This window comes from Pseudophryne corroboree, chromosome 9 (genome assembly GCF_028390025.1).
Source record: "Pseudophryne corroboree isolate aPseCor3 chromosome 9, aPseCor3.hap2, whole genome shotgun sequence".
In the NCBI taxonomy this organism is placed as follows: Eukaryota; Metazoa; Chordata; class Amphibia; order Anura; family Myobatrachidae; genus Pseudophryne; species Pseudophryne corroboree.
Genome location: NC_086452.1, coordinates 21,337,998 through 21,362,036, shown reverse-complemented (window position 1 = coordinate 21,362,036; position 24,039 = coordinate 21,337,998). Strand labels below are relative to the sequence as shown.

The 24,039-nt window shown below is 50.4% G+C and overlaps 1 protein-coding gene across 1 annotated transcript in view; it reads left to right on the top strand.

Annotated features, from left to right (window-relative positions):
- The window catches only part of ST6GALNAC5 (ST6 N-acetylgalactosaminide alpha-2,6-sialyltransferase 5), a 253,028-nt gene extending 242,841 nt beyond the window's left edge, over window positions 1-10,187 (top strand). The window contains exon 5 of the mRNA XM_063939047.1: window positions 8,555-10,187. Within this exon, the coding sequence (XP_063795117.1) occupies window positions 8,555-8,783 (229 nt within the window). The 3' untranslated portion in view covers window positions 8,784-10,187. The remainder of the gene's footprint in view (window positions 1-8,554) is intronic.
- The last annotated feature ends 13,852 nt before the right edge of the window (window positions 10,188-24,039 follow it).

The window sequence follows — 24,039 nt, the reverse complement described above, 5'->3', positions numbered from 1 at the left end:
TAAATGGCAATTAAGCCACACGTCGGCAGTGAAGACAATAATATATGTTATTAAGGGGACATGAATTGGAAGAAAAAAAAAATAGACGGATTCCCATTAAAGAATCTTGGTTCAAATCTATAAACCTTAATTGAAAAACGAGGGGACGTAATTACTTTTTATGAATGCATATTCATGGTTTTAGTAGTAAAAATAAGAATTTACTTACCGATAATTCTATTTCTCGTAGTCCGAAGTGGATGCTGGGACTCCGTCAGGACCATGGGGAATAGCGGCTCCGCAGGAGACAGGGCACAAAAGTAAAAGCTTTAGGATCAGGTGGTGTGCACTGGCTCCTCCCCCTATGACCCTCCTCCAAGCCTCAGTTAGGATACTGTGCCCGGACGAGCGTACACAATAAGGAAGGATTTTGAATCCCGGGTAAGACTCATACCAGCCACACCAATCACACTGTACAACCTGTGATCTGAACCCAGTTAACAGCATGATAACAGCGGAGCCTCTGAAAAGATGGCTCACAACAATAATAACCCGATTTTTGTAACAATAACTATGTACAAGTATTGCAGACAATCCGCACTTGGGATGGGCGCCCAGCATCCACTACGGACTACGAGAAATAGAATTATCGGTAAGTAAATTCTTATTTTCTCTGACGTCCTAGTGGATGCTGGGACTCCGTCAGGACCATGGGGATTATACCAAAGCTCCCAAACGGGCGGGAGAGTGCGGATGACTCTGCAGCACCGAATGAGAGAACTCCAGGTCCTCCTCAGCCAGGGTATCAAATTTGTAGAATTTTGCAAACGTGTTTGCTCCTGACCAAGTAGCAGCTCGGCAAAGTTGTAAAGCCGAGACCCCTCGGGCAGCCGCCCAAGATGAGCCCACCTTCCTTGTGAAATGGGCATTTACATATTTTGGCTGTGGCAGGCCTGCCACAGAATGTGCAAGCTGAATTGTACTACACATCCAACTAGCAATCGTCTGCTTAGAAGCAAGAGCACCCAGTTTGTTGGGTGCATACAGGATAACAGCAAGTCAGTTTTCCTGACTCCAGCCGTCCTGGAAACCTATATTTTCAGGGCCCTGACAACATCTAGCAACTTGGAGTCCTCCAAGTCCCTAATAGCCGCAGGTACCACAATAAACTGGTTCAGGTGAAACGCTGACACCACCTTAGGGAGAAACTGGGGACGAGTCCGCAGCTCTGCCCTGTCCGAATGGACAATCAGATATGGGCTTTTGTGAGACAAAGCCACCAATTCTGACACTTGCCTGGCCGAGGCCAGGGCCAACCGCATGGTCACTTTTCATGTGAGATATTTCAAATCCACAGATTTGAGCGGTTTAAAATGTGATTTGAGGAATCCCAGAACTACGTGGAGATCCCACAGTGCCACTGGAGGCACAAAAGGGGGTTGTATATGCAGTACTCCCTTGACAAACTTCTGGACTTCAGGAAGTGAAGCCAATTCTTTCTGGAAGAAAATTGACAGGGCCGAAATTTGAACCTTAATGGACCCCAATTTGAGGCCCATAGACACTCCTGTTTGCAGGAAATGCAGGAATCGACCGAGTTGAAATTTCTTCGTGGGGCCTTCCTGGCCTCACACCACGCAACATATTTTCGCCACATGTGGTGATAATGTTGTGCGGTCACCTCCTTCCTGGCTTTGACCAGGGTAGGAATGACCTCTTCCGGAATGCCTTTTTCCCTTAGGATCCGGCGTTCCACCGCCATGCCGTCAAACGCAGCCGCGGTAAGTCTTGGAACAGACATGGTACTTGCTGAAGCAAGTCCCTTCTTAGCGGCAGAGGCCATGAGTCCTCTGTGAGCATTTCTTGAAGTTCCGGGTACCAAGTCCTTCTTGGCCAATCCGGAGCCAGGAGTATAGTTCTTACTCCTCTACGTCTTATAATTCTCAGTACCTTGGGTATGAGAAGCAGAGGAGGGAACACATACACCGACTGGTACACCCACTGTGTTACCAGAACGTCCACAGCTATTGCCTGAGGGTCTCTTGACCTGGCGCAATACCTGTCCAGTTTTTTGTTCAGGCGGGACGCCATCATGTCCACCTTTGGTCTTTCCCAACGGTTCACAATCATGTGGAAGACTTCCAGATGAAGTCCCCACTCTCCCGGGTGGAGGTCGTGCCTGCTGAGGAAGTCTGCTTCCCAGTTGTCCACTCCCGGAATGAAAACTGCTGACAGTGCTATCCCATGATTTTCCGCCCAGCGAAGAATCTTTGCAGTTTCTGCCATTTCCCTCCTGCTTCTTGTGCCGCCCTGTCTGTTTACGTGGGCGATTGCCGTGATGTTGTCCCACTGGATCAATACCGGCTGACCTTGAAGCAGAGGTCTTGCTAAGCTTAGAGCATTGTTTTATGTGGAGAGAAGTCTCCAGACTTGATCACACTCCCTGGAAATTTTTTCCCTGTGTGACTGCTCCCCAGCCTCTCCGGCTGGCATCCGTGGTCACCAGGACCCAGTCCTGAATGCCGAATCTGCGGCCCTTTAGTAGATGAGCACTCTGCAACCACCGCAGAAGAAACACCCTTGTCCTTGGAGACAGGGTTATCCGCTGATGCATCTGAAGATGCGATCCGGACCATTTTTCCAGCAGATCCCACTGAAAAGTTCTTGCGTGAAATCTGCCGAATGGAATCGCTTCGTAAGAAGCCACCATTTTTCCCAGGACCCTTGTGCAATGATGCACTGACACTTTTCCTGGTTTTAGGAGGTTCCTGACTAGCTCGGATAACTCCCTTGCTTTCTTCTCCGGGAGAAACACCCTTTTCTGGACTGTGTCCAGAATCATCCCTAGGAACAGCAAATTGTCGTCGGAAACAGCTGCGGTTTTGGAATATTTAGAATCCACCCGTGCTGTCGTAGAACTACTTGAGATAGTGCTACTCCGACCTCCAACTGTTCTCTGGACCTTGCCCTTATCAGGATATCGTCCATTTTCTTTGAAGAAGAATCATCATTTCGGCCATTACCTTGGTAAAGACCCGGGGTGCCGTGAACAATCCAACCGGCATCGTCTGAAACTGATAGTGACAGTTCTGTACCACGAACCTGAGGTACCCTTGGTGAGAAGGGCAAATTGGGACATGGAGGAAGCATCCCTGATGTCCCGGGACACCATATAGTCCCCTTCTTCCTGATTCGCTATTACTGCTCTGAGTGACTCCATCTTGATTTGAACCTTTGTATGTAAGTGTTCAAATATTTCAGATTTAGAATAGGTCTCACCGAGCCGTCTGGCTTCAGTACCACAATATAATGTGGAATAATACCCCTTTCCTTGTTGTAGGAGGAGTACCTTGATTATCACCTGCTGGGAATACAGCTTGTGAATTGTTTCCAATATTGGCTCCCTGTCGGAGGGAGACGTTGGTAAAGCAGACTTCAGGAACCTGCGAGGGGGAGACGTCTCGAATTTCCAATCTGTACCCCTGGGATACTACTTGTAGGATCCAGGGGTCCTGTACGGCCCCAGCGTCATGCTGAGGACTTGGCAGAAGCGGTGGAAGGCTTCTGTTCCTGGGAATGGGCTGCCTGCTGCAGTCTTCTTCCCTTTCCTCTATCCCTGGGCAGATATGACTGGCCTTTTGCCCGCTTGCCCTTATGGGGACGAAAGGACTGAGGCTGAAAAGACGGTGTCTTTTTCTGCTGAGATGTGACTTAGGGTAAAAAAGGTGGATTTTCCAGCTGTTGCCGTGGCCACCAGGTCCGACCCCAAATAACTCCTCCCCTTTATACGGCAATACTTCCATGTGCCGTTTGGAATCTGCATCACCTGACCACTGTCGTGTCCATAAACATCTTCTGGCAGATATGGACATCGCACTTACTCTTGATGCCAGAGTGCAAATATCTCTCTGTGCTCTATAGTCAATAAAATACTGTCCCTGTCAAGGGTATCAATATTTTCAGTCAGGGAATCCGACCAAGCCACCCCAGCGCTGCACATCCAGGCTGAGGCGATAGCTGGTCGCAGTATAACACCAGTATGTGTGTATATACTTTTTAGGATATTTTCCAGCCTCCTATCAGCTGGCTCCTTGAGGGCGGCCGTATCTGGAGACGGTAACGCCACTTGTTTTGATAAGCGTGTGAGTGCCTTATCCACCCTAAGGGGTGTTTCCCAACGCGCCCTAACTTCTGGCGGGAAAGGGTATACCGCCAATAATTTTCTATCGGGGGAAACCCACGCATCATCACACACTTCATTTAATTTATCTGATTCAGGAAAAACTACATGTAGTTTTTTTACACCCACATAATACCCTTTTTTGTGGTACTTGTAGTATCAGAAATATGTAACACCTCCTTAATTGCCCTTAACATGTAACGTGTGGCCCTAAAGGAAAATACGTTTGTTTCTTCACCGTCGACACTGGAGTCAGTGTCCGTGTCTATGTCGACCGACTGAGGTAAATTGGCGTTTTAAAGCCCCTGACGGTGTTTGAGACGCCTGGACAGGTACTAATTTGTTTGCCGGCCGTCTCATGTCATCAACCGACCTTGAAGCGTGTTGACATTATCACGTAATTCCTTAAATAAGCCATCCATTCCGGTGTCGACTCCCTAGAGAGTGACATCACCATTACAGGCAATTGCTCCGCCTCCTCACCAACATCGTCCTCATACATGTCGACACACACGTACCGACACACAGCACACACACAGGGAATGCTCTGATAGAGGACAGGACCCCACTAGCCCTTTGGGGAGACAGAGGGAGAGTTTGCCAGCACACACCAAAACGCTATAATTATACAGGGACAACCTTTATATAAGTGTTTTCCCTTATAGCATCTTAATATATAATCATATCGCCAAATAAGTGCCCCCCCTCTCTGTTTTAACCCTGTTTCTGTAGTGCAGTGCAGGGGAGAGCCTGGGAGCCTTCCCACCAGCAGTTCTGTGAGGGAAAATGGCGCTGTGTGCTGAGGAGATAGGCCCCGCCCCCTATTCCGGCGGGCTCTTCTCCCGTTTTTTCTGAGACCTGGCAGGGGTGAAATACATCCATATAGCCTCAGGGACTATATGTGATGTATTCTTTTTAGCCAGAAAAGGTATTAACATTGCTGCCCAGGGCACCCCCCCCAGCGCCCTGCACCCTCAGTGACCGTTGGTGTGAAGTGTGCTGAGAGCAATGGCGCACAGCTGCAGTGCTGTGCGCTACCTCATGAAGACTGAAAAGCCTTCAGCCGCCGGTTTCTGGACCTCTTCTTACTTCGGCATCTGCAAGGGGGTCGGCGGCGCGGCTCCGGTGACCCATCCAGGCTGTACCTGTGATCGTCCCTCTGGAGCTAGTGTCCAGTAGCCTAAGAAGCAAATCCATCCTGCACGCAGGTGAGTTCACTTCTTCTCCCCTAAGTCCCTCGTTGCAGTGAGCCTGTTGCCAGCAGGACTCACTGAAAATAAGAAAACTATCAAAACTTTTACTCTAAGCAGCTCTTTATGAGAGCCACCTAGATTGCACCCTTCTCGGCCGGGCACAAAAACCTAACTGAGGCTTGGAGGAGGGTCATAGGGGGAGGAGCCAGTGCACACCACCTGATCCTAAAGCTTTTACTTTTGTGCCCTGTCTCCTGCGGAGCCGCTATTCCCCATGGTCCTGACGGAGTCCCAGCATCCACTAGGACGTCAGAGAAATATAATTTCAGGACACAGGAATCCTATTAAATGGTCTTTTACACCTGCAAATTTACAGACTGTTGAATGTATAAGTCACCAGCCACACTCCCCATTAATCTCTTTGCTGGGCCAGCGCACAAGACTGCGTCACTGTTAGCCGGAACCCCCCTCTTGTTGCACTTCACATGTAGAAATTATTTGCAGCTTTTTCTTGGATTTCATTTTTCTTGATTTCTTCCTAAACACAATTAACTCTAACGTTGTATTTAATATTGCGAATACATTGAAAGGGAAAGAGACAGATGTTCCGCATATGTCCGCTGATTAGAATTCCGTTCTCGGATGTATTCCTTGTGGATAGACTGTAGCTCAATCTTAATATTCCGCTATATGCCTGACTGGCTGTATATTCATCACTCGCTCCAGATATTGATTCAGGATGTAAATTTTTAGGTTCCAGATTATGATTACAGCTCAATATTATTATACAGTTCGACAGTTTGACTTTTGAAGGCGTTTACCGCAATATATCTCATATACCCGAGGAAATTAAATTGCTCTATACTATATTTGGGGCAAGAATACTGAGAGAATATCACATTATGTTCTGTAAGCATTTTCCCAGTGACCCTGTTTAATATAAAGAAGTCTTAGGAAAAGTCAATTAATTATATTCTAGAGGTAATTAAAGGCTTGTGAGCATACAAACAAGCCGTCATTTATAATTAATGCTCTATGAGCGCACATACGCATTATATATATATATATATATATATATATATATATATATATATACATACACTGCTCAAAAAAATAATGGGAACACTAAAATAACACCTCCTAGATCTGAATGAATGAAATATTCTTATTAAATACTTTGTTCTTTACATAGTTGAATGTGCTGACAACAAAATCACACAAAAATGATCAATGGAAATCAAATTTATTAACCCATGGAGGTCTGGATTTGGAGTCACCCTCAAAGTAGAAGTGGAAAAACACACTACAGGCTGATCCAACTTTGATGTAATGTCCTTAAAACAAGTCAAAATGAGGCTCAGTAATGTGTGTGGCCTCCACGTGCCTGTATGACCTCCCTACAATGCCTGGGCATGCTCCTGATGAGGTGGCGGATGGTCTCCTGAGGGATCTCCTCCCAGACCTGGACTAAAGCATCCGCCGACTCCTGGACAGTCTGTGGTGTAACGTGGCGTTGGTGGATGGAGTGAGACATGATGTCCCAGATGTGCTCAATTGGATTCAGTTCTGGGAAACGGGCGGACCAGTCCATAGCATCAATGCCTTCATCTTGCAGGAACTGCTGACACACTCCAGCCACATGAGGTCTAGCATTGTCTTGCATTAGGAGGAACCCAGGGCCAACCGCACCAGCATATGGTCTCACAAGGGGTCTGAGGATCTCATCTCGGTACCTAATGGCAGTCAGGCTACCTCTGGCGAGCACATGGAGGGCTGTGCGGCCCCCCCAAAGAAATGCCACCCCACACCATTACTGACCCACTGCCAAACCAGTCATGCTGGAGGATGTTGCAGGCAGCAGAACGTTCTCCTTGGCATCTCCAGACTCTGTCACGTCTGTCACATGTGCTCAGTGAGAACCTGCTTTCATCTGTGAAGAGCACAGGGCGCCAGTGGCGAATTTGCCAATCTTGGTATTCTCTGGCAAATGCCAAACGTTCTGCACGGTGTTGGGCTGTAAGCACAACCCCCACCTGTGGACGTCGGGCCCTCATACCACCCTCATGGAGTCTGTTTCTGATCGTTTGAGTAGACACATGCACATTTGTGGCTTGCTGGAGGTCATTTTGCAGGGCTCTGGCAGTGCTCCTCCTGTTCCTCCTTGCACAAAGGCGGAGGTAGCGGTCCTGCTGCTGGGTTGTTGCCCTCCTACGGCCTTCTCCACGTCTCCTGACGTACTGGCCTGTCTCCTGGTAGCGCCTCCATGCTCTGGACACTACGCTGACAGACACAGCAAACCTTCTTGCCACAGCTCGCATTGATGTGCCATCCTGGATGAGCTGCACTACCTGAGCCACTTGTGTGGGTTGTAGGGAGGTCATACAGGCACGTGGAGGCCACACACACTACTGAGCCTCATTTTGACTTGTTTTAAGGACATTACATCAAAGTTGGATCAGCCTATAGTGTGTTTTTCCACTTTAATTTTGAGGGTGACTCCAAATCCAGACCTCCATGGGTTAATAAATTTGATTTCCATTGATCATTTTTGTGTGATTATGTTGTCAGCACATTCAACTATGTAAAGAACAAAGTATTTAATAAGAATATTTCATTCATTCAGATCTAGGCTGTGTTATTTTAATGTTCCCTTTATTTTTTTGAGCAGTGTATATATGTGTGTGTGATTTTTTTTCTAATTACATTTTCTGGGGTACTTTGGACCTTTTAGCTGTTGTGCAACCACACATCCCAGCATGCCCTGTCAAAGTTTTAGCATACACGTAATAGCAAAATTTGGCAGGGCATGCTGGGATGTGTAGTTCCAGACCAGCTGGAGGGCCGCAAATTGAATACCCCTGCTCTATATTGTCTCCAGCCTCCAAGTCTACTGCAAATGCGCTGATCTCCAGGGAGGGGGGTGTGCGGGGCCCCGTGGACACCACACACCTTTTACCCATTATACAAACATCCATAATTAAATAGGAGTCAGCCCACCTGCAACATTGTATCCACCGTTTGGCTTTGTTAATGTCTGCTGGTCTCTCTGGATAGCTATTGGCTGGATATAGTACCTGAATACTTTGCTAGGCCTGAGAACCACGTTTTAAACATTATCGTCTGTGTTTTTGTCTATCAAACGATCACGGACACTTGAGCCACTGGCAGATCTGTGTTAATGTTTTTTGTTTCTTCCCTCTAGGGCCACCAATAACACGTTGGTGCCTTATCACTACTACGATCCCCAGGGACCGGATGAATGTACAACGTATATCTCTCATGAAAAAGGACACAAAGGAAGTCATCGCTTTATTACAGAGAAGAGAGTTTTTGCCAAATGGGCACGGACCTTTAATATTAACTTTTTTCAACCAGACTGGAAACCAGAATCACATTCTGGAAATGAATCCCTTGTGAAACCGATGTTCTGAAGAGACGACACGAGGCAGCCATGTTGTGGCCTGAACCAATATTCAACCCGCAAATTCCCTCGGAACTAGGACACTGCCGGTGAAGCTGGTGATATTACTAATTCTCAAGGAACTAGGGGTCACTGAGGCAGGTTTAGGGGCAAACACCATTGTTCCCAAATGCTTGATTTTGCAGCAAGAGTGGCAGCCCATGCAGGGGGCATAATTAGCACTTAATAAGCTATAGTCTGCCTCATACAAATTACAAAGTAGAGTGTATGTAATCCAGACATACACAGAACCAGCGATCACAGTAAGCCGTTAGGTGTAGATGATTGGGAAGGGGGAGTTTCGGATGTGGGCACCACAATCCAGGGCCCACCGCTCTGTGGAGCATGACTGGGAAAGTGGCAGAAGAACCTAGCATTGTCCCTGAACATAGATGTAGACATTGGTCTCCTTATACACTGAATAGTGTATGTAGTACAAAATGAATTAATGCTTGACAGCAATCCTGAAAACATGACCTGCTGGGAAATGGGAGGATTGAGGTTGAGAACCACGGCTGTAAACGACTGTTTTCCAAACGCAATCCTCAGAAACCCCTAACAGCGCATGGTTTCCAGATGTACTAGTTGGTGCAAAGGTGTCCAACTAGTAGACATTTATAAAATAAAAAATAAATATTTCAGTAGTGATACTGAGGAGATCTGTAAAACATGCCATGTTAGGGGTCCCTGAATACAAAGTTTGGGGAACAGGTCATAATTTCAGGATTTATGTCCGTGAAAGCAGGTGGGATAATTACTGACCCAGTTACGTAGATGAACCCACCTGTGCATGATTAACAAAATCCACAAAACATGTTTGGTGGGATTTGAGGACTGGAGTTGAGAACCAAAGGTCTATAGTACACTAGGACAGAGTTTAAAGAACAAACTTAATTAACATAAGTGGTCAGGAAAAGGTTAACCATCCCATCATGAATATATATAGTACAACTAGTAGGAGACCGAAATGAGCTTTCTAAGCACACGTTCTCCCACCTCATTGTAAGACGCCGGTCTCTTCTTGCTGGCAGCTGCTTTCTAGTCAGTGCTCTGATTAAGCACACACTTGTCTGGAGACACTTATGCCACTCGGAATATGCAGGCGCTCCAGTCCATCACTTACACTGCACGTTGTGGCTGTAGCTCTAGTAACATAGGGGTATATGCAATTCACGGCGAATCGCAGCAAATTATCGCCGTTTTTTAATTCGACACAATTCGACAGGTGAATTCCGGCAGGTGGCTGCCGGAATTCACCATATTCAATGAAAAACGGATTCGACAGTCCCGCGGGCGAAAAACGGCCGATTTGCCGGATTTTGCCGCGAATTAAAAAAATGGGGAAAAACCCGGAAAAAAATGTCGTGGGGTCCCCCCTCCAAAGCATAACCAGCCTCGGGCTCTTCGAGCTGGTCCTGGTTCTAAAAATGCGGGGTAAAAATTGACAGGGGATCCCCCGTATTTTTAAATCCAGCACCGGGCTCTGCACCTGATGCTGGTGCAAAAAATACGGGGGACAAAAAGAGTAGGGGTCCCCCGTATTTTATACACCAGCATCGGGCTCCACTAGCTGGACAGATAATGCCACAGCCGGGGGTCACTTTTATACAGCGCCCTGTGGCCGTGGCATTAAATATCCAACTAGTCACCCCTGGCCGGGGTACCCTGGGGGAGTGGGGACCCCTTCAATCAAGGGGTCCCCCCCCAGCCTCCCAAGGGCCAGGGGTGAAGCCCGAGGCTGTCCCCCCCATCCAAAGGCTGCGGATGGGAGGCTGATAGCCTTGAGTAAAATGACAAGAATATTGTTTTTTCCAGCAGTACTACAAGTCCCAGCAAGCCTCCCCCGCAAGCTGGTACTTGGCGAACCACAAGTACCAGCATGCGGGAGAAAACCGGGCCCGCTGGTACCTGTAGTTCTACTGGAAAAAAAATACCCAAATAAAAACAGGACACACACACCGTGACAAGTAAAACTTTATTACACACTGCCGACACACACATACTTACCTATGTTGACACGCCGACTGCCACGGTCTCCGACGATCCGCGGGTACCTGTGAAAACAATTATACTCACCTTCCAGCGTCCAGAGGTACATCCACGTCCAGAGATAATCCACGAACTTGTTAAAAAAAGAAAACGAACACCCGTTCCATGCCGGACTGAAAGGGGTCCCATGCTTTCACATGAGACCCCTTTGCACGAATGCCGGGACATCACGTGACTCCTGTCACTGAAGTCCCTTCAGCCAATCAGGAAGCGCTACTTCCGTGGCGCTCACCTGATTGGCTGTGCGCTGTCTGAGCTGTCAGACAGCGAATCGCAAAGCCGCTCCATTAGTTTCAATGGTGGGAACTTTGCCGTCAGCGGTGGGGTTACCCGCGGTCAGCCGCTGACCGGCGGGTGACCTCACCGCTAGCCGCTAAGTTCCCACCATTGAATATAATGGACGGAGCTGTGCGATGCGCTGTCACAGCACAGACAGCGCACAGACAATCAGGTGAGCGCCACGGAAGTAGCGCTTCCTGATTGGCTGAAGGGACTTCAGTGACAGGAGTCACGTGGTGTCCTGGCATTCGGGGTAAGGGGTCTCATGTGTCAGCATGGGACCCCTTTCAGTCCGGTATGGAACGTGTGTCCGGTTTCTTTTTTTGCCAAGTACGTGGATGTATCTCTGGACGTGGATGTACCTCTGGACGCTGGAAGGTGAGTATAATTGTTTTCACAGGTACCCTCGGATCGTCGGAGACCGTGGCAGTCGGCGTGTCAACATAGGTAAGTATGTGTGTGTCAGCAGTGTGTAATAAAGTTTTACTGTCACGGTGTCTGTGTCCTGTTTTTATTTGGGTATTTTTTTTCCAGTAGAACTACAGGTACCAGCGGGCCCGTTTTTCTCCCGCATGCTGGTACTTGTGGTTCTCCAAGTACCAGCTTGCGGGGGAGGCTTGCTGGGACTTGTAGTTCTTCTGGAAAAAAACAATATTCTTGTCATTTTACTCTAGGCTATCAGCCTCCCATCCGCAGCCATTGGATGGGGGGGGACAGCCTCGGGCTTCACCCCTAGCCCTTGGGTGGCTGGGGGGGGGGGGGACCCCTTGATTGAAGGGGTCCCCACTCCCCCAGGGTACCCCGGCCAGGGGTGACTAGTTGGATATTTAATGCCACGGCCGCAGGGCACTGCATAAAAGTGACCCCCGGCTGTGGCATTATCTGTCCAGCTAGTGGAGCCCGATGCTGGTGTATAAAATACGGGGGACCCCTACTCTTTTTGTCCCCCGTATTTTTTGCACCAGCATCAGGCGCAGAGTCCGGTGCTGGTTTTAAAAATACGGGGGATCCCTGCCCAATTTTCCCCCGCATTTTTAGAACCAGGACCAGCTCGAAGAGCCCGAGGCTGGTTATGCTTTGGAGGGGGGACCCCACGCCATTTTTTTTAAAAAATTTCCCGTTCCAGCACTAAAAAAATAAAATAAAAAAAATAATAATAATATTTTAAAAAATATATAAATAATACTTGTGCCTCCAAAAAAAAAAAAAAAAAAGTACCTAATCCCTTCTAATATAAATAGATATGCTATTCCCAAAAAAAAAAACACCAAAAAAAAACATGTTTAATTTTTTTTTTATTGTTTTCACCCTCCAAAGTGTGGCGGATTGAAAATGACGAATTTACTGTCTAAAAGCACTGCTGTCGAATTTCCAAACTTGAATTGAATATGCTTTTGTCGAATTGCAGCACTTGTATCATTGCAGAAAAGTCGAATTTGCAAAAAGTCGAATTTCAAAAAGTCGAATTTTGAAAGTCCGTTTTTTTGACGGAAAGCACTGAATTGCATTGACGTTTTTTTTTTTTTTTTCGAAAATGACCCGAAATTCGACAATTTCGGGAATTCGACCACAATTGCATATACCCGATTGTAGCAGTATTATTATATACTATTGCTACTGTAGTCATGATTGCAGCTGGGGATCCTGGGCAAACGTGCGTTTCCCTATGTAGTCCCTACTGGATTGATAATCTGAATATCTGTTTAGCCCACAAAGTGGCTGCCCTCTGCCTTGGGTACTTAATTGGTCAACATTAAAGCACTTTTCTGTAGTCTGAAGCCCCCAATCAGACTTCAGCGTCTTAGGTGAAGGATTGCATTGTGGAAGCCAAATCAGAACGAGGAGCACTAAAACTTGAATCTCCGTCGGTATCCAGCTCTGGAAAAAAAGCGAGATTGCACTTCGTATCCAGTAGTTTTATATTCTAGTACATTTTTTTTAATACGGCACTTTCATAGAGACGCACAGTGGTTCTATTTCACTATGTGAGGAGTGTTTTATTGGGTGTGTGTACTGCTCTGACAATACAGATTTCTTTTTAAGAATTGTTTTGGCTAATCGTCTTGATTTTACGGTTAATAAACGGTGTTAAGTCACGATTCGAAATGTATTCAAAGTTTTAGCTCTTGCAATAGGGGCCACCGAGCACTGAACTAGATGGCCCATTCTTACGCAGGGATTGCGAGATCAATCACACGCACACAGAAAATACATGATGCGTCTTGTATGCGGCTACTCTGATCCGTATGCAGAAGTGGTATTCCATACAAAGATCCCCACTGCAAGCACCATCTGCCTCCCGTTCCCTGTAGACTGGGTAGTAGTGGAGACACAGCTAGTAATGTGAATCAGCCCCACAGTAGTATTTGATAACAAAAAGTTTAGCATACTGTATTCAACTTTTCTAAAACGAAGACCCCAGAAAATATTTCATATGCTCATTTTCCTAAACCCACAGCCGATCATGGAAATGACATAACAGCCGTAAAACTACTTTTAGAGAACAATAGAATAAGATTACTTGGTTGAGAAACAATAGAGATTGTATGAAAAATTATGCAGCGGTAGCAGCTGTATAATGTGCCGTGACCCATAGCAACCCAAAGGATTCTGACAGAATATTACTGACAATGGAATCCTGATGCAGGAAGTCTGTGGTATAAAAGTTACTGCTGGGTAAAGCAAAAATCATACATGACATTTTTGTGCCTTTATTATCTGCTTCTGCATCTACTGGCCTCTGTTTTCAGGCAGGCTAGGCTTCCTGCTCTGTCATCCAGTGAGCTCATGGAACATAGATATATTTCTCCAGGATCAATACCTTAAATTCGTCCGATCCTCAGACGTTCCTGAGTGAAGACGAGTGGCTTCTCACAGGACGTTCCGCAAGGAGCAGCGTAAGTAACGTGCAGGTGACACCGTACCATGTGAGCTGCCCACGTGACCAGACAAGTGAGTATTTAATCCACTGACTCCCCTTTCCACAACATACATAATCCTGCCTGCTACTGGAGCATGTCATTAAGTATTGGGGGCTCGATCCTGGACATCAATACAGCGCCTCCCACTCACGCCAAAGATTGGATCAATATAGAGATTAGACTTCAGCTGCAATTAGATGCAACATTTATCTGCCAATGTGACCCATTTATTTTCTAGAAACTTTCCATTTGTACTGTATTAGGGAGATTTTGGATAACTGGTGCAAAAGATTATGATGGTGTTGCCCATGGCAACCTGATGTTTGCTTATCCTTTTTCTATATAAATAATGCAGACGAACATCAATATTTCCAGAAATAAAATGCGTATTTGTAACGGCCCGCGCATTTAGGGAAGTATACACAGGTCTGTACAGCTATCTTTTTGTATTTTCTACCTGCAACGCTATATACCTGGGAAGGCGAGACGGGAGAGGAAAGGGCCGGCCGAGTGAAGACGCGTTCATGTAATTGCGACTATGCGCAGACCTGGACAGGTACCGTCACATTTATTAATACAATAATCTAGAATAGGGTATTGATGGGTATGTACATTTCACTTCACTACATTATTATATTGTGTACAAATAGGGCGATTTGAATTTGGTATTTGCTACTGACGCTGCATCTCTACTCTGGGGTGTAAATATGCAAATGAGTAACATCACGTAAACATGGTGCACTTCTAATGGTGTATTGCTGGATCCATCCTGAGGGCGTCTGAACATATGGTGCACAATGTGCTATTACATATCTGCACCATTTCTTGTATATGGGGAGGGGGGGAGGTGTGCAAGCCGACCAGAGCCCCTATATTTTATATAGCACCTGAGGTAATTGCTAAAGGACATGTACTGTAGCTGCTCTACTTTCTATACGTGTAACTAGATTTCAGGCAAGGCACATGGTTAGCAGCATTGGGCACTGTGGGCATCCTGCAAGAGCATTGGGCACTGTGGGCATCCTGCAAGAGCATTGGGCACTGTGGGCATTCTGCAAGAGCATTGGGCACTGTGGGAATCCTGCAAGAGCACTGGGCAGTGTGTGCAGGAGCACTGGGCCCTGTAGGCAGTGTGTGCAGGAGCACTGGGCCCTGCAGGCAGCGTGTGCAGGAGCACTGGGCCCTGTAGGCAGCGTGTGCAGGAGCACTGGGCCCTGTAGGCAGCGTGTGCAGGAGCACTGGGCCCTGTAGGCAGCGTGTGCAGGAGCACTGGGCCCTGTAGGCAGCGGATGCAGGAGCACTGGGCCCTGTAGGCAGTAGGTGCAGGAGCACTGGGCAGTGTATGCAGGAGCACTGGGCAGTGTATGCAGGAGCACTGGGCAGTGTAGGCAGCGTGTGCAGGAGCACTGGGCCCTGTAGGCAGCGTGTGCAGGAGCACTGGGCACTGCCGGCAGCGTGTGCAGGAGCACTGGGCACTGCCGGCAGCGTGTGCAGGGGCACTGGGCACTGCCGGCAGCGTGTGCAGGGGCACTGGGCACTGCCGGCAGCGTGTGCAGGGGCACTGGGCACTGCCGGCAGCGTGTGCAGGGGCACTGGGCACTGCCGGCAGCGTGTGCAGAGGCACTGTAGGCAGCGTGTGCAGGGGCACTGTAGGCAGCGTGTGCAGGGGCACTGTAGGCAGCGTGTGCAGGGGCACTGGGCACAGTAGGCAGTGTGTGCAGGGGCACTGTAGGCAGTGTGTGCAGGGGCACTGTAGGCAGTGTGTGCAGGGGCACTGTAGGCAGTGTGTGCAGGGGCACTGTAGGCAGTGTGTGCAGGAACACTGGGCACTGTAGGCAGTGTGTGCAGGAACACTGGGCACTGTAGGCAGTGTGTGCAGGAACACTGGGCACTGTAGGCAGTGTGTGCAGGAGCACTGGGCACTGTAGGCAGTGTGTGCAGGAACACTGGGCACTGTAGGCAGTGTGTGCAGGAGCACTGTGGGCAGTGTGTGCAGGAGCACTGTGGGCACTGTGGGCAGTGTGTGCAGGAGCACTTGGGCACTGTGGGCAGTGTGTGCAGGAGCACTTGGGCACTGTGGGCAGTGTGTGCAGGAGCACTGTGGGCAGTGTGTGCAGGAGCACTGTGGGCAGTGTGTGCAGGAGCACTGTGGGCAGTGTGCAGGAGCACTGTGGGCAGTGTAGGCGTGTGTGCAGGAGCACTGGGCACTGTAGGCGTGTGTGCAGGAGCACTGGGCACTGTAGGCGTGTGTGCAGGAGCACTGGGCACTGTCGGCAGTGTGTGCAGGAGCACTGGGCACTGTCGGCAGTGTGTGCAGGGGCACTGTAGGCAGTGTGTCCAGGAGCACTGGGCACTGTAGGCAGTGTGTGCATGGGCACTGTAGGCAGTGTGTGCAGGAACACTGGGCACAGTAGGCAGTGTGTGCAGGAGCACTGGGCACTGTAGGCAGTGTGTGCAGGAACACTGGGCACTGTAGGCAGTGTGTGCAGGAGCACTGGGCACTGTGGGCAGTGTGTGCAGGAGCACTGTGGGCAGTGTGTGCAGGAGCACTTGGGCACTGTGGGCAGTGTGTGCAGGAGCACTTGGGCACTGTGGGCAGTGTGTGCAGGAGCACTGTGGGCAGTGTGTGCAGGAGCACTGTGGGCAGTGTGCAGGAGCACTGTGGGCAGTGTAGGCGTGTGTGCAGGAGCACTGGGCACTGTAGGCGTGTGTGCAGGAGCACTGGGCACTGTAGGCGTGTGTGCAGGAGCACTGGGCACTGTAGGCGTGTGTGCAGGAGCACTGGGCACTGTCGGCAGTGTGTGCAGGAGCACTGGGCACTGTCGGCAGTGTGTGCAGGGGCACTGTAGGCAGTGTGTCCAGGAGCACTGGGCACTGTAGGCAGTGTGTGCATGGGCACTGTAGGCAGTGTGTGCAGGAGCACTGGGCACTGTAGGCAGTGTGTGCAGGAACACTGGGCACAGTAGGCAGTGTGTGCAGGAACACTGGGCACAGTAGGCAGTGTGTGCAGGAACACTGGGCACAGTAGGCAGTGTGTGCAGGAGCACTGGGCAATGTGGGCAGTGTGTGCAGGAGCACTGTGGGCAGTGTGTGCAGGAGCACTGTGGGCAGTGTAGGCAGTGTGTGTGCAGGAGCACTGGGCACTGTAGGCGTGTGTGCAGGAGCACTGGGCACTGTCGGCAGTGTGTGCAGGGGCACTGTAGGCAGTGTGTGCAGGAGCACTGGGCACTGTAGGCAGTGTGTGCAGGAGCACTGGGCACTGTAGGCAGTGTGTGCAGGAACACTGGGCACTGTAGGCAGTGTGTGCAGGAACACTGGGCACTGTAGGCAGTGTGTGCAGAAACACTGGGCACTGTAGGCAGTGTGTGCAGGAGCACTGTGGGCAGTGTGTGCAGGAGCACTGTGGGCAGTGTGTGCAGGAGCACTGTGGGCAGTGTGTGCAGGAGCACTGGGCAGTGTGTGCAGGAGCACTTGGGCACTGTAGGCAGTGTGTGCAGGAGCACTGGGCACTGTCGGCAGTGTGTGCAGGAGCACTGGGCACTGTCGGCAGTGTGTGCAGGAGCACTGGGCACTGTAGGCAGTGTGTGCAGGAGCACTGGGCACTGTAGGCAGTGTGTGCAGGGGCACTGTAGGCAGTGTGTGCAGGAACACTGGGCACTGTGTGCAGGAGCACTGGGCACTGTAGGCAGTGTGTGCAGGAGCACTGTAGGCAGTGTGTGCAGGAGCACTGTGGGCAGTGTGTGCAGGAGCACTGTGGGCAGTGTGTGCAGGAGCACTGTGGGCAGTGTGTGCAGGGGCACTGTAGGCAGTGTGCAGGAGCACTGTGGGCAGTGTGTGCAGGAGCACTGTGGGCAGTGTGTGCAGGAGCACTGTGGGCAGTGTGTGCAGGAGCACTGTGGGCAGTGTGTGCAGGAGCACTGGGCACTGTAGGCAGTGTGTGCAGGAGCATTGGGCACTGTAGGCAGTGTGTGCAGGAGCATTGGGCACTGTAGGCAGTGTGTGCAGGAGCATTGGGCACTGTAGGAAGTGTGTGCAGGAGCACTGGGCAGTGTGTGCAGGGGCACTGGGCACTGTAGGCAGTGTGTGCAGGAGCACTGGGCACTGTAGGCAGTGTGTGCAGGGGCACTGTAGGCAGTGTGTGCAGGAACACTGGGCACTGTGTGCAGGAGCACTGGGCACTGTAGGCAGTGTGTGCAGGAGCACTGTAGGCAGTGTGTGCAGGAGCACTGTGGGCAGTGTGTGCAGGAGCACTGTGGGCAGTGTGTGCAGGAGCACTGTGGGCAGTGTGTGCAGGAGCACTGGGCACTGTAGGCAGTGTGCAGGAGCACTGTGGGCAGTGTGTGCAGGAGCACTGTGGGCAGTGTGTGCAGGAGCACTGTGGGCAGTGTGTGCAGGAGCACTGTGGGCAGTGTGTGCAGGAGCACTGGGCACTGTAGGCAGTGTGTGCAGGAGCATTGGGCACTGTAGGCAGTGTGTGCAGGAGCACTGGGCACTGTAGGAAGTGTGTGCAGGAGCACTGTGGGCAGTGTGTGCAGGAGCACTGGGCACTGTAGGCAGTGTGTGCAGGAGCATTGGGCACTGTAGGCAGTGTGTGCAGGAGCACTGGGCACTGTAGGAAGTGTGTGCAGGAGCACTGGGCAGTGTGTGCAGGAGCACTGGGCACTGTGTGCAGGAGCACAGGGCACTGTGCAGGAGCATTGGGCACTGTAGGCACTGTGTGCAGGAGCACTGGGCACTGTAGGCAGTGTGTGCAGGAGCACTGTAGGCAGTGTGTGCAGGAGCACTGTGGGCAGTGTGTGCAGGAGCACTGGGCACTGTAGGCAGTGTGTGCAGGAGCATTGGGCACTGTAGGAAGTGTGTGCAGGAGCACTGGGCAGTGTGTGCAGGAGCACTGGGCACTGTGTGCAGGAGCACAGGGCACTGTGTGCAGGAGCACAGGGCACTGTGCAGGAGCATTGGGCACTGTAGGCACTGTGTGCAGGAGCATTGGGCACTGTGGGCAGTGTGTGCAGGAGCACTGGGCACTGTAGGAAGTGTGTGCAGGAGCACTGGGCAGTGTGTGCAGGAGCACTGGGCAGTGTGTGCAGGAGCACAGGGCACTGTGCAGGAGCATTGGGCACTGTAGGCACTGTGTGCAGGAGCACTGGGCACTGTAGGCAGTGTGTGCAGGAGCACTGTAGGCAGTGTGTGCAGGAGCACTGTGGGCAGTGTGTGCAGGAGCACTGGGCAGTGTGTGCAGGAGCACTGGGCACTGTAGGAAGTGTGTGCAGGAGCACTGGGCAGTGTGTGCAGGAGCACTGGGCAGTGTGTGCAGGAGCACAGGGCACTGTGCAGGAGCATTGGGCACTGTAGGCACTGTGTGCAGGAGCACTGGGCACTGTAGGCAGTGTGTGCAGGGGCACTGTAGGCAGTGTGTGCAGGAGCACTGTGGGCAGTGTGTGCAGGAGCACTGTGGGCAGTGTGTGCAGGAGCACTGTGGGCAGTGTGTGCAGGAGCACTGTGCACTGTAGGCAGTGTGCAGGAGCACTGTGGGCAGTGTGTGCAGGAGCACTGTGGGCAGTGTGTGCAGGAGCACTGTGGGCAGTGTGTGCAGGAGCACTGGGCACTGTAGGCAGTGTGTGCAGGAGCATTGGGCACTGTAGGCAGTGTGTGCAGGAGCATTGGGCACTGTAGGCAGTGTGTGCAGGAGCACTGGGCAGTGTGTGCAGGGGCACTGGGCACTGTAGGCAGTGTGTGCAGGGGCACTGTAGGCAGTGTGTGCAGGAACACTGGGCACTGTGTGCAGGAGCACTGGGCACTGTAGGCAGTGTGTGCAGGAGCACTGTAGGCAGTGTGTGCAGGAGCACTGTGGGCAGTGTGTGCAGGAGCACTGTGGGCAGTGTGTGCAGGAGCACTGTGGGCAGTGTGTGCAGGAGCACTGGGCACTGTAGGCAGTGTGTGCAGGAGCACTGGGCACTGTAGGAAGTGTGTGCAGGAGCACTGGGCAGTGTGTGCAGGAGCACTGTGGGCAGTGTGTGCAGGAGCACTGTAGGCACTGTGTGCAGGAGCACTGTAGGCAGTGTGTGCAGGAGCACTGTGGGCAGTGTGTGCAGGAGCACTGTGGGCAGTGTGTGCAGGAGCACTGTGGGCAGTGTGTGCAGGAGCACTGTGGGCAGTGTGTGCAGGAGCACTGTGGGCAGTGTGTGCAGGAGCACTGTGCACTGTAGGCAGTGTGCAGGAGCACTGTGGGCAGTGTGTGCAGGAGCACTGTGGGCAGTGTGTGCAGGAGCACTGGGCACTGTAGGCAGTGTGTGCAGGAGCATTGGGCACTGTAGGCAGTGTGTGCAGGAGCACTGGGCACTGTAGGCAGTGTGTGCAGGAGCACTGGGCAGTGTGTGCAGGAGCACAGGGCACTGTGTGCAGGAGCACAGGGCACTGTGCAGGAGCATTGGGCACTGTAGGCAGTGTGTGCAGGAGCACTGGGCAGTGTAGGCAGTGTGTGCAGGGGCACTGTAGGCAGTGTGTGCAGGAGCACTGGGCACTGTAGGCAGCAATACAGAAATTCCATCATTTATAGTATAGCAGAATAATATATGTCAGACTAACTCCCGGCAATTATAACTTTGTCATCCTAATTCTTTTATTTATTACAAGAGAACAGTTTCTGTAAACCTATGGACCGAAGTAATTTATTATCCGTTATTTATATAGCGCACACATATAACGCAGCGCATTACAGAGAACATTTCAGCCATTCCCATCAGTCCCCGTCACGGTGGAGCTTACAATCCATATTCCCTATCACATGGACACTCTAGGGTTAATTTCTGTCAGAAGCCCAGTACCCTACCAGTATGTTTTTGGAGTGTGGGAAGAATTAAGGACACCCGGAGGATACCTACTCAAACAGGAGAACATACAAACTCCACACCAACAGGACCTTGATGCGAAATTATGAACTGAACTCATGACCTCAGTGCTGTGAGGCAGTAATGCTAACCACTACACAGCCATGCTGCCCTAATGCTGACTCAATATTTCTTCCATCTCTGTATCGGACTTCTCAGGTTCTTGTTGGTGTATGCAGCGTTACTAGTTTCTGCAACAGATATTAATATGATGGAACATATTGCCTTATAGTGTCTAACCAGCTATTCAATAGCACAGTGGTGCTGGTTGCGTCACTGTCCACCTGTTGTCCTGCCAACCCCGTAGCTTATAACAGTGCGGAGTTAGGGGCCCGACGGCCCCTCCGTCATTGCCCGTACACGACACACTGGTGACCGCTGCCTCCCAGTGCAGTGTCTCTGTCATTTCCCACAGCTTCCGCTCACTGGCTATTTCTGTACAGTGTGTGGGCATAGATACGTCCCTGAGGCCTATTATTACTGGGCAGCATAACAGCCGTTACTAGTTATTGTCTGGCCTCGGTTTCTATGGATAATAGCTCTGGTCTGTTCTGCAGCCCTGTCACAGCGGATGTCTCCTTGTAACCAGCACACACCGCCCGCCAGAACCCCTGTGATGTAAGCAGCGCATAACCCTGACTACTAAGCTACTGTATCTGGCACCATATGCCAGACTTATTCCTGACTTCCACCAGATCAGTCAGCGCCCACATCACATGCAATTACAGCAAGTAACAATATACAACAGTATATATACAGCGTATTACAGCAAGATTAATATAAAGAGGTGGAGGGGATCTATTTTAGGGGCGATGTAAGTTAAGGGTTACATTCTGCACCAGCTCGTAGCTTCTGCTCTTGGTCTATACTAAATTTTGTTGCGAACGTGTTAACCCATTGGTCCAGGAACTTTTCCCAGGTTCTATAGGTTACAGCGCGTTAAGGGTTAAATTACCGGGCGAGAAAAATTAGCCGTTATTGAATAGCCCCAGGCATTAAAGTCCAAGACTTCCACCCAACAGTAAATTACCACATCTGACTGAATCCCCCCCCCCCATAGAGGGTTGCTGAACTAATCACCTATAAGGAGCACCTTCCTTACTGTTATGTGATAGGCTGTCTCTGTTGACATGTCCAATCACATTACAGTACAGGAGCTGGAGCTGACAACTGCGTCATGGAAGTGGCTGCAATACTTTGATGGGAGCCTTTAATACGCCAATCAATGATGTATAATTATACGAAGTGCGACATGAAGCACATGTGACATATAATGACAATACAACCTATGTAAGAGATTACGTTGATAACTTGTACAGTAGCTGCAATGATAGCGTGGCAGATGCCCAGTTTCACGCCCACCAACGTAAAGACATTTCCACAACCTTTCTCTTACGTCCTAGAGGATGCTGGGGACTCCAAAAGGACCATGGGGTATAGACACATCCGGAGGAGACATGGGCACACTAAGACCTTGAATGGGTGTGAACTGGCTCCTCCCTCTATGCCCCTCCTCCAGACCTCAGTTAGACTCTGTGCCCAGGACTGGACACACACTAGGGGAGCGCTACTGAGTTTCTCTGGAAAAGACTTATGTTAGGTTTTTTATTTTCAGGGAGACCTGCTGGCTACAGGCTCCCTGCAGCGTGGGACTGAGGGAAGAGAAGTCAGACCTACTTCTTCTTAGTTAAGGGCTCTGCTTCTTAGGCTACTGGACACCATTAGCTCCAGAGGGTTCGATCACTTGGTGCGCCTAGCTGCTTGTTCCCGGAGCCGCGCCGTCACCCCCCTCACAGAAGCCAGCAGAAAGAAGCCGGGTGAGTATTAGAATAACAGAAGACATCAGACGGCAGAAGACTTCAGTAATGGAGGTACAGCGCAGCGGTAGCGCTGCGCTCCATGCTCCCACACACATCACCAACGGCACTCACAGGGTGCAGGGCGCTGGGGTGGAGCGCCCTGGGCAGCAGTTACGGAGGTCAATAGGACTGGCAAGAGTCATATTCGGTGCCCGGGCACCATATATAATACCCCCGCCAGTATAATTATTTCAAATTTGAGCAGGACTGAAGCGCGCTAGGAAAGGGGCGGGGCTTAGCCGCACAGCTCACCAGCGCCATTTTCTCTCTCTCCACAGCCGCTGCAGAGACGCTGGCCCGGACCTCCAAGCTCCTTCAAAGTAACAAGGAAGCAAAACGGGGGGGGGGAAGGGGGGGGGGACACATACAATTTGGTGCTTTTTATTGTTACTGACAGCGCTAATCACATATATTGTGTTGTAGTATATGGGTGCTGGGGTGTGAGCTGGCATACTCCCTCTGTGTTTCTCTCTCTGGGCTTCCCTGTGGGTCTGTCCCCTTGTTTTTGGCCGGTGTGAGTGTGTCGGTACTACGTGTCGACATGTCGGAGGCTGAGTGTTCCTCCCCAGAGGAAGTTACTGGGGGCGCAGAAAAGGCTTTGGGAATGACTCTGTCGGCACAGCCGACTGCTGATTGGGTAAACATGTTGAGTACACTGAATGCAAATGTGGCTTTATTGTCTAAAAGGCTGGATAAATCTGATTCTCAGACACAAACATGGAGAAAATCCATGGAGGACGCTTTGGCTCAGAGTACAGACCCCTTAGGGTCACAAAAACGGTCATTTACCCAGATGGCAATACAGATACCGACACGGACTCTGATTACGATGTCGATTTCAATGAGGCTACTTTACACCTAAGGGTAGTTAGGAGTATTGAGTACATGATTGTGGCTATTAAAGATGTTTCTCTAACGTCCTAGTGGATGCTGGGAACTCCGTAAGGACCATGGGGAATAGCGGGCTCCGAAGGAGGCTGGGCACTCTAGAAAGATTTATGACTACCTGGTGTGCACTGGCTCCTCCCACTATGACCCTCCTCCAAGCCTCAGTTAGATTTTGTGCCCGGCCGAGGTTGGATGCACACTAGGGGCTCTCCTGAGCCCTTAGAAAGAAAGTATAGATTTAGGTTTTTTATTTTCAGTGAGACCTGCTGGCAACAGGCTCACTGCAGCGAGGGACTAAGGGGAGAAGCAGCGAACTCGCCTGCTTGCAGCCGGATTGGGCTTCT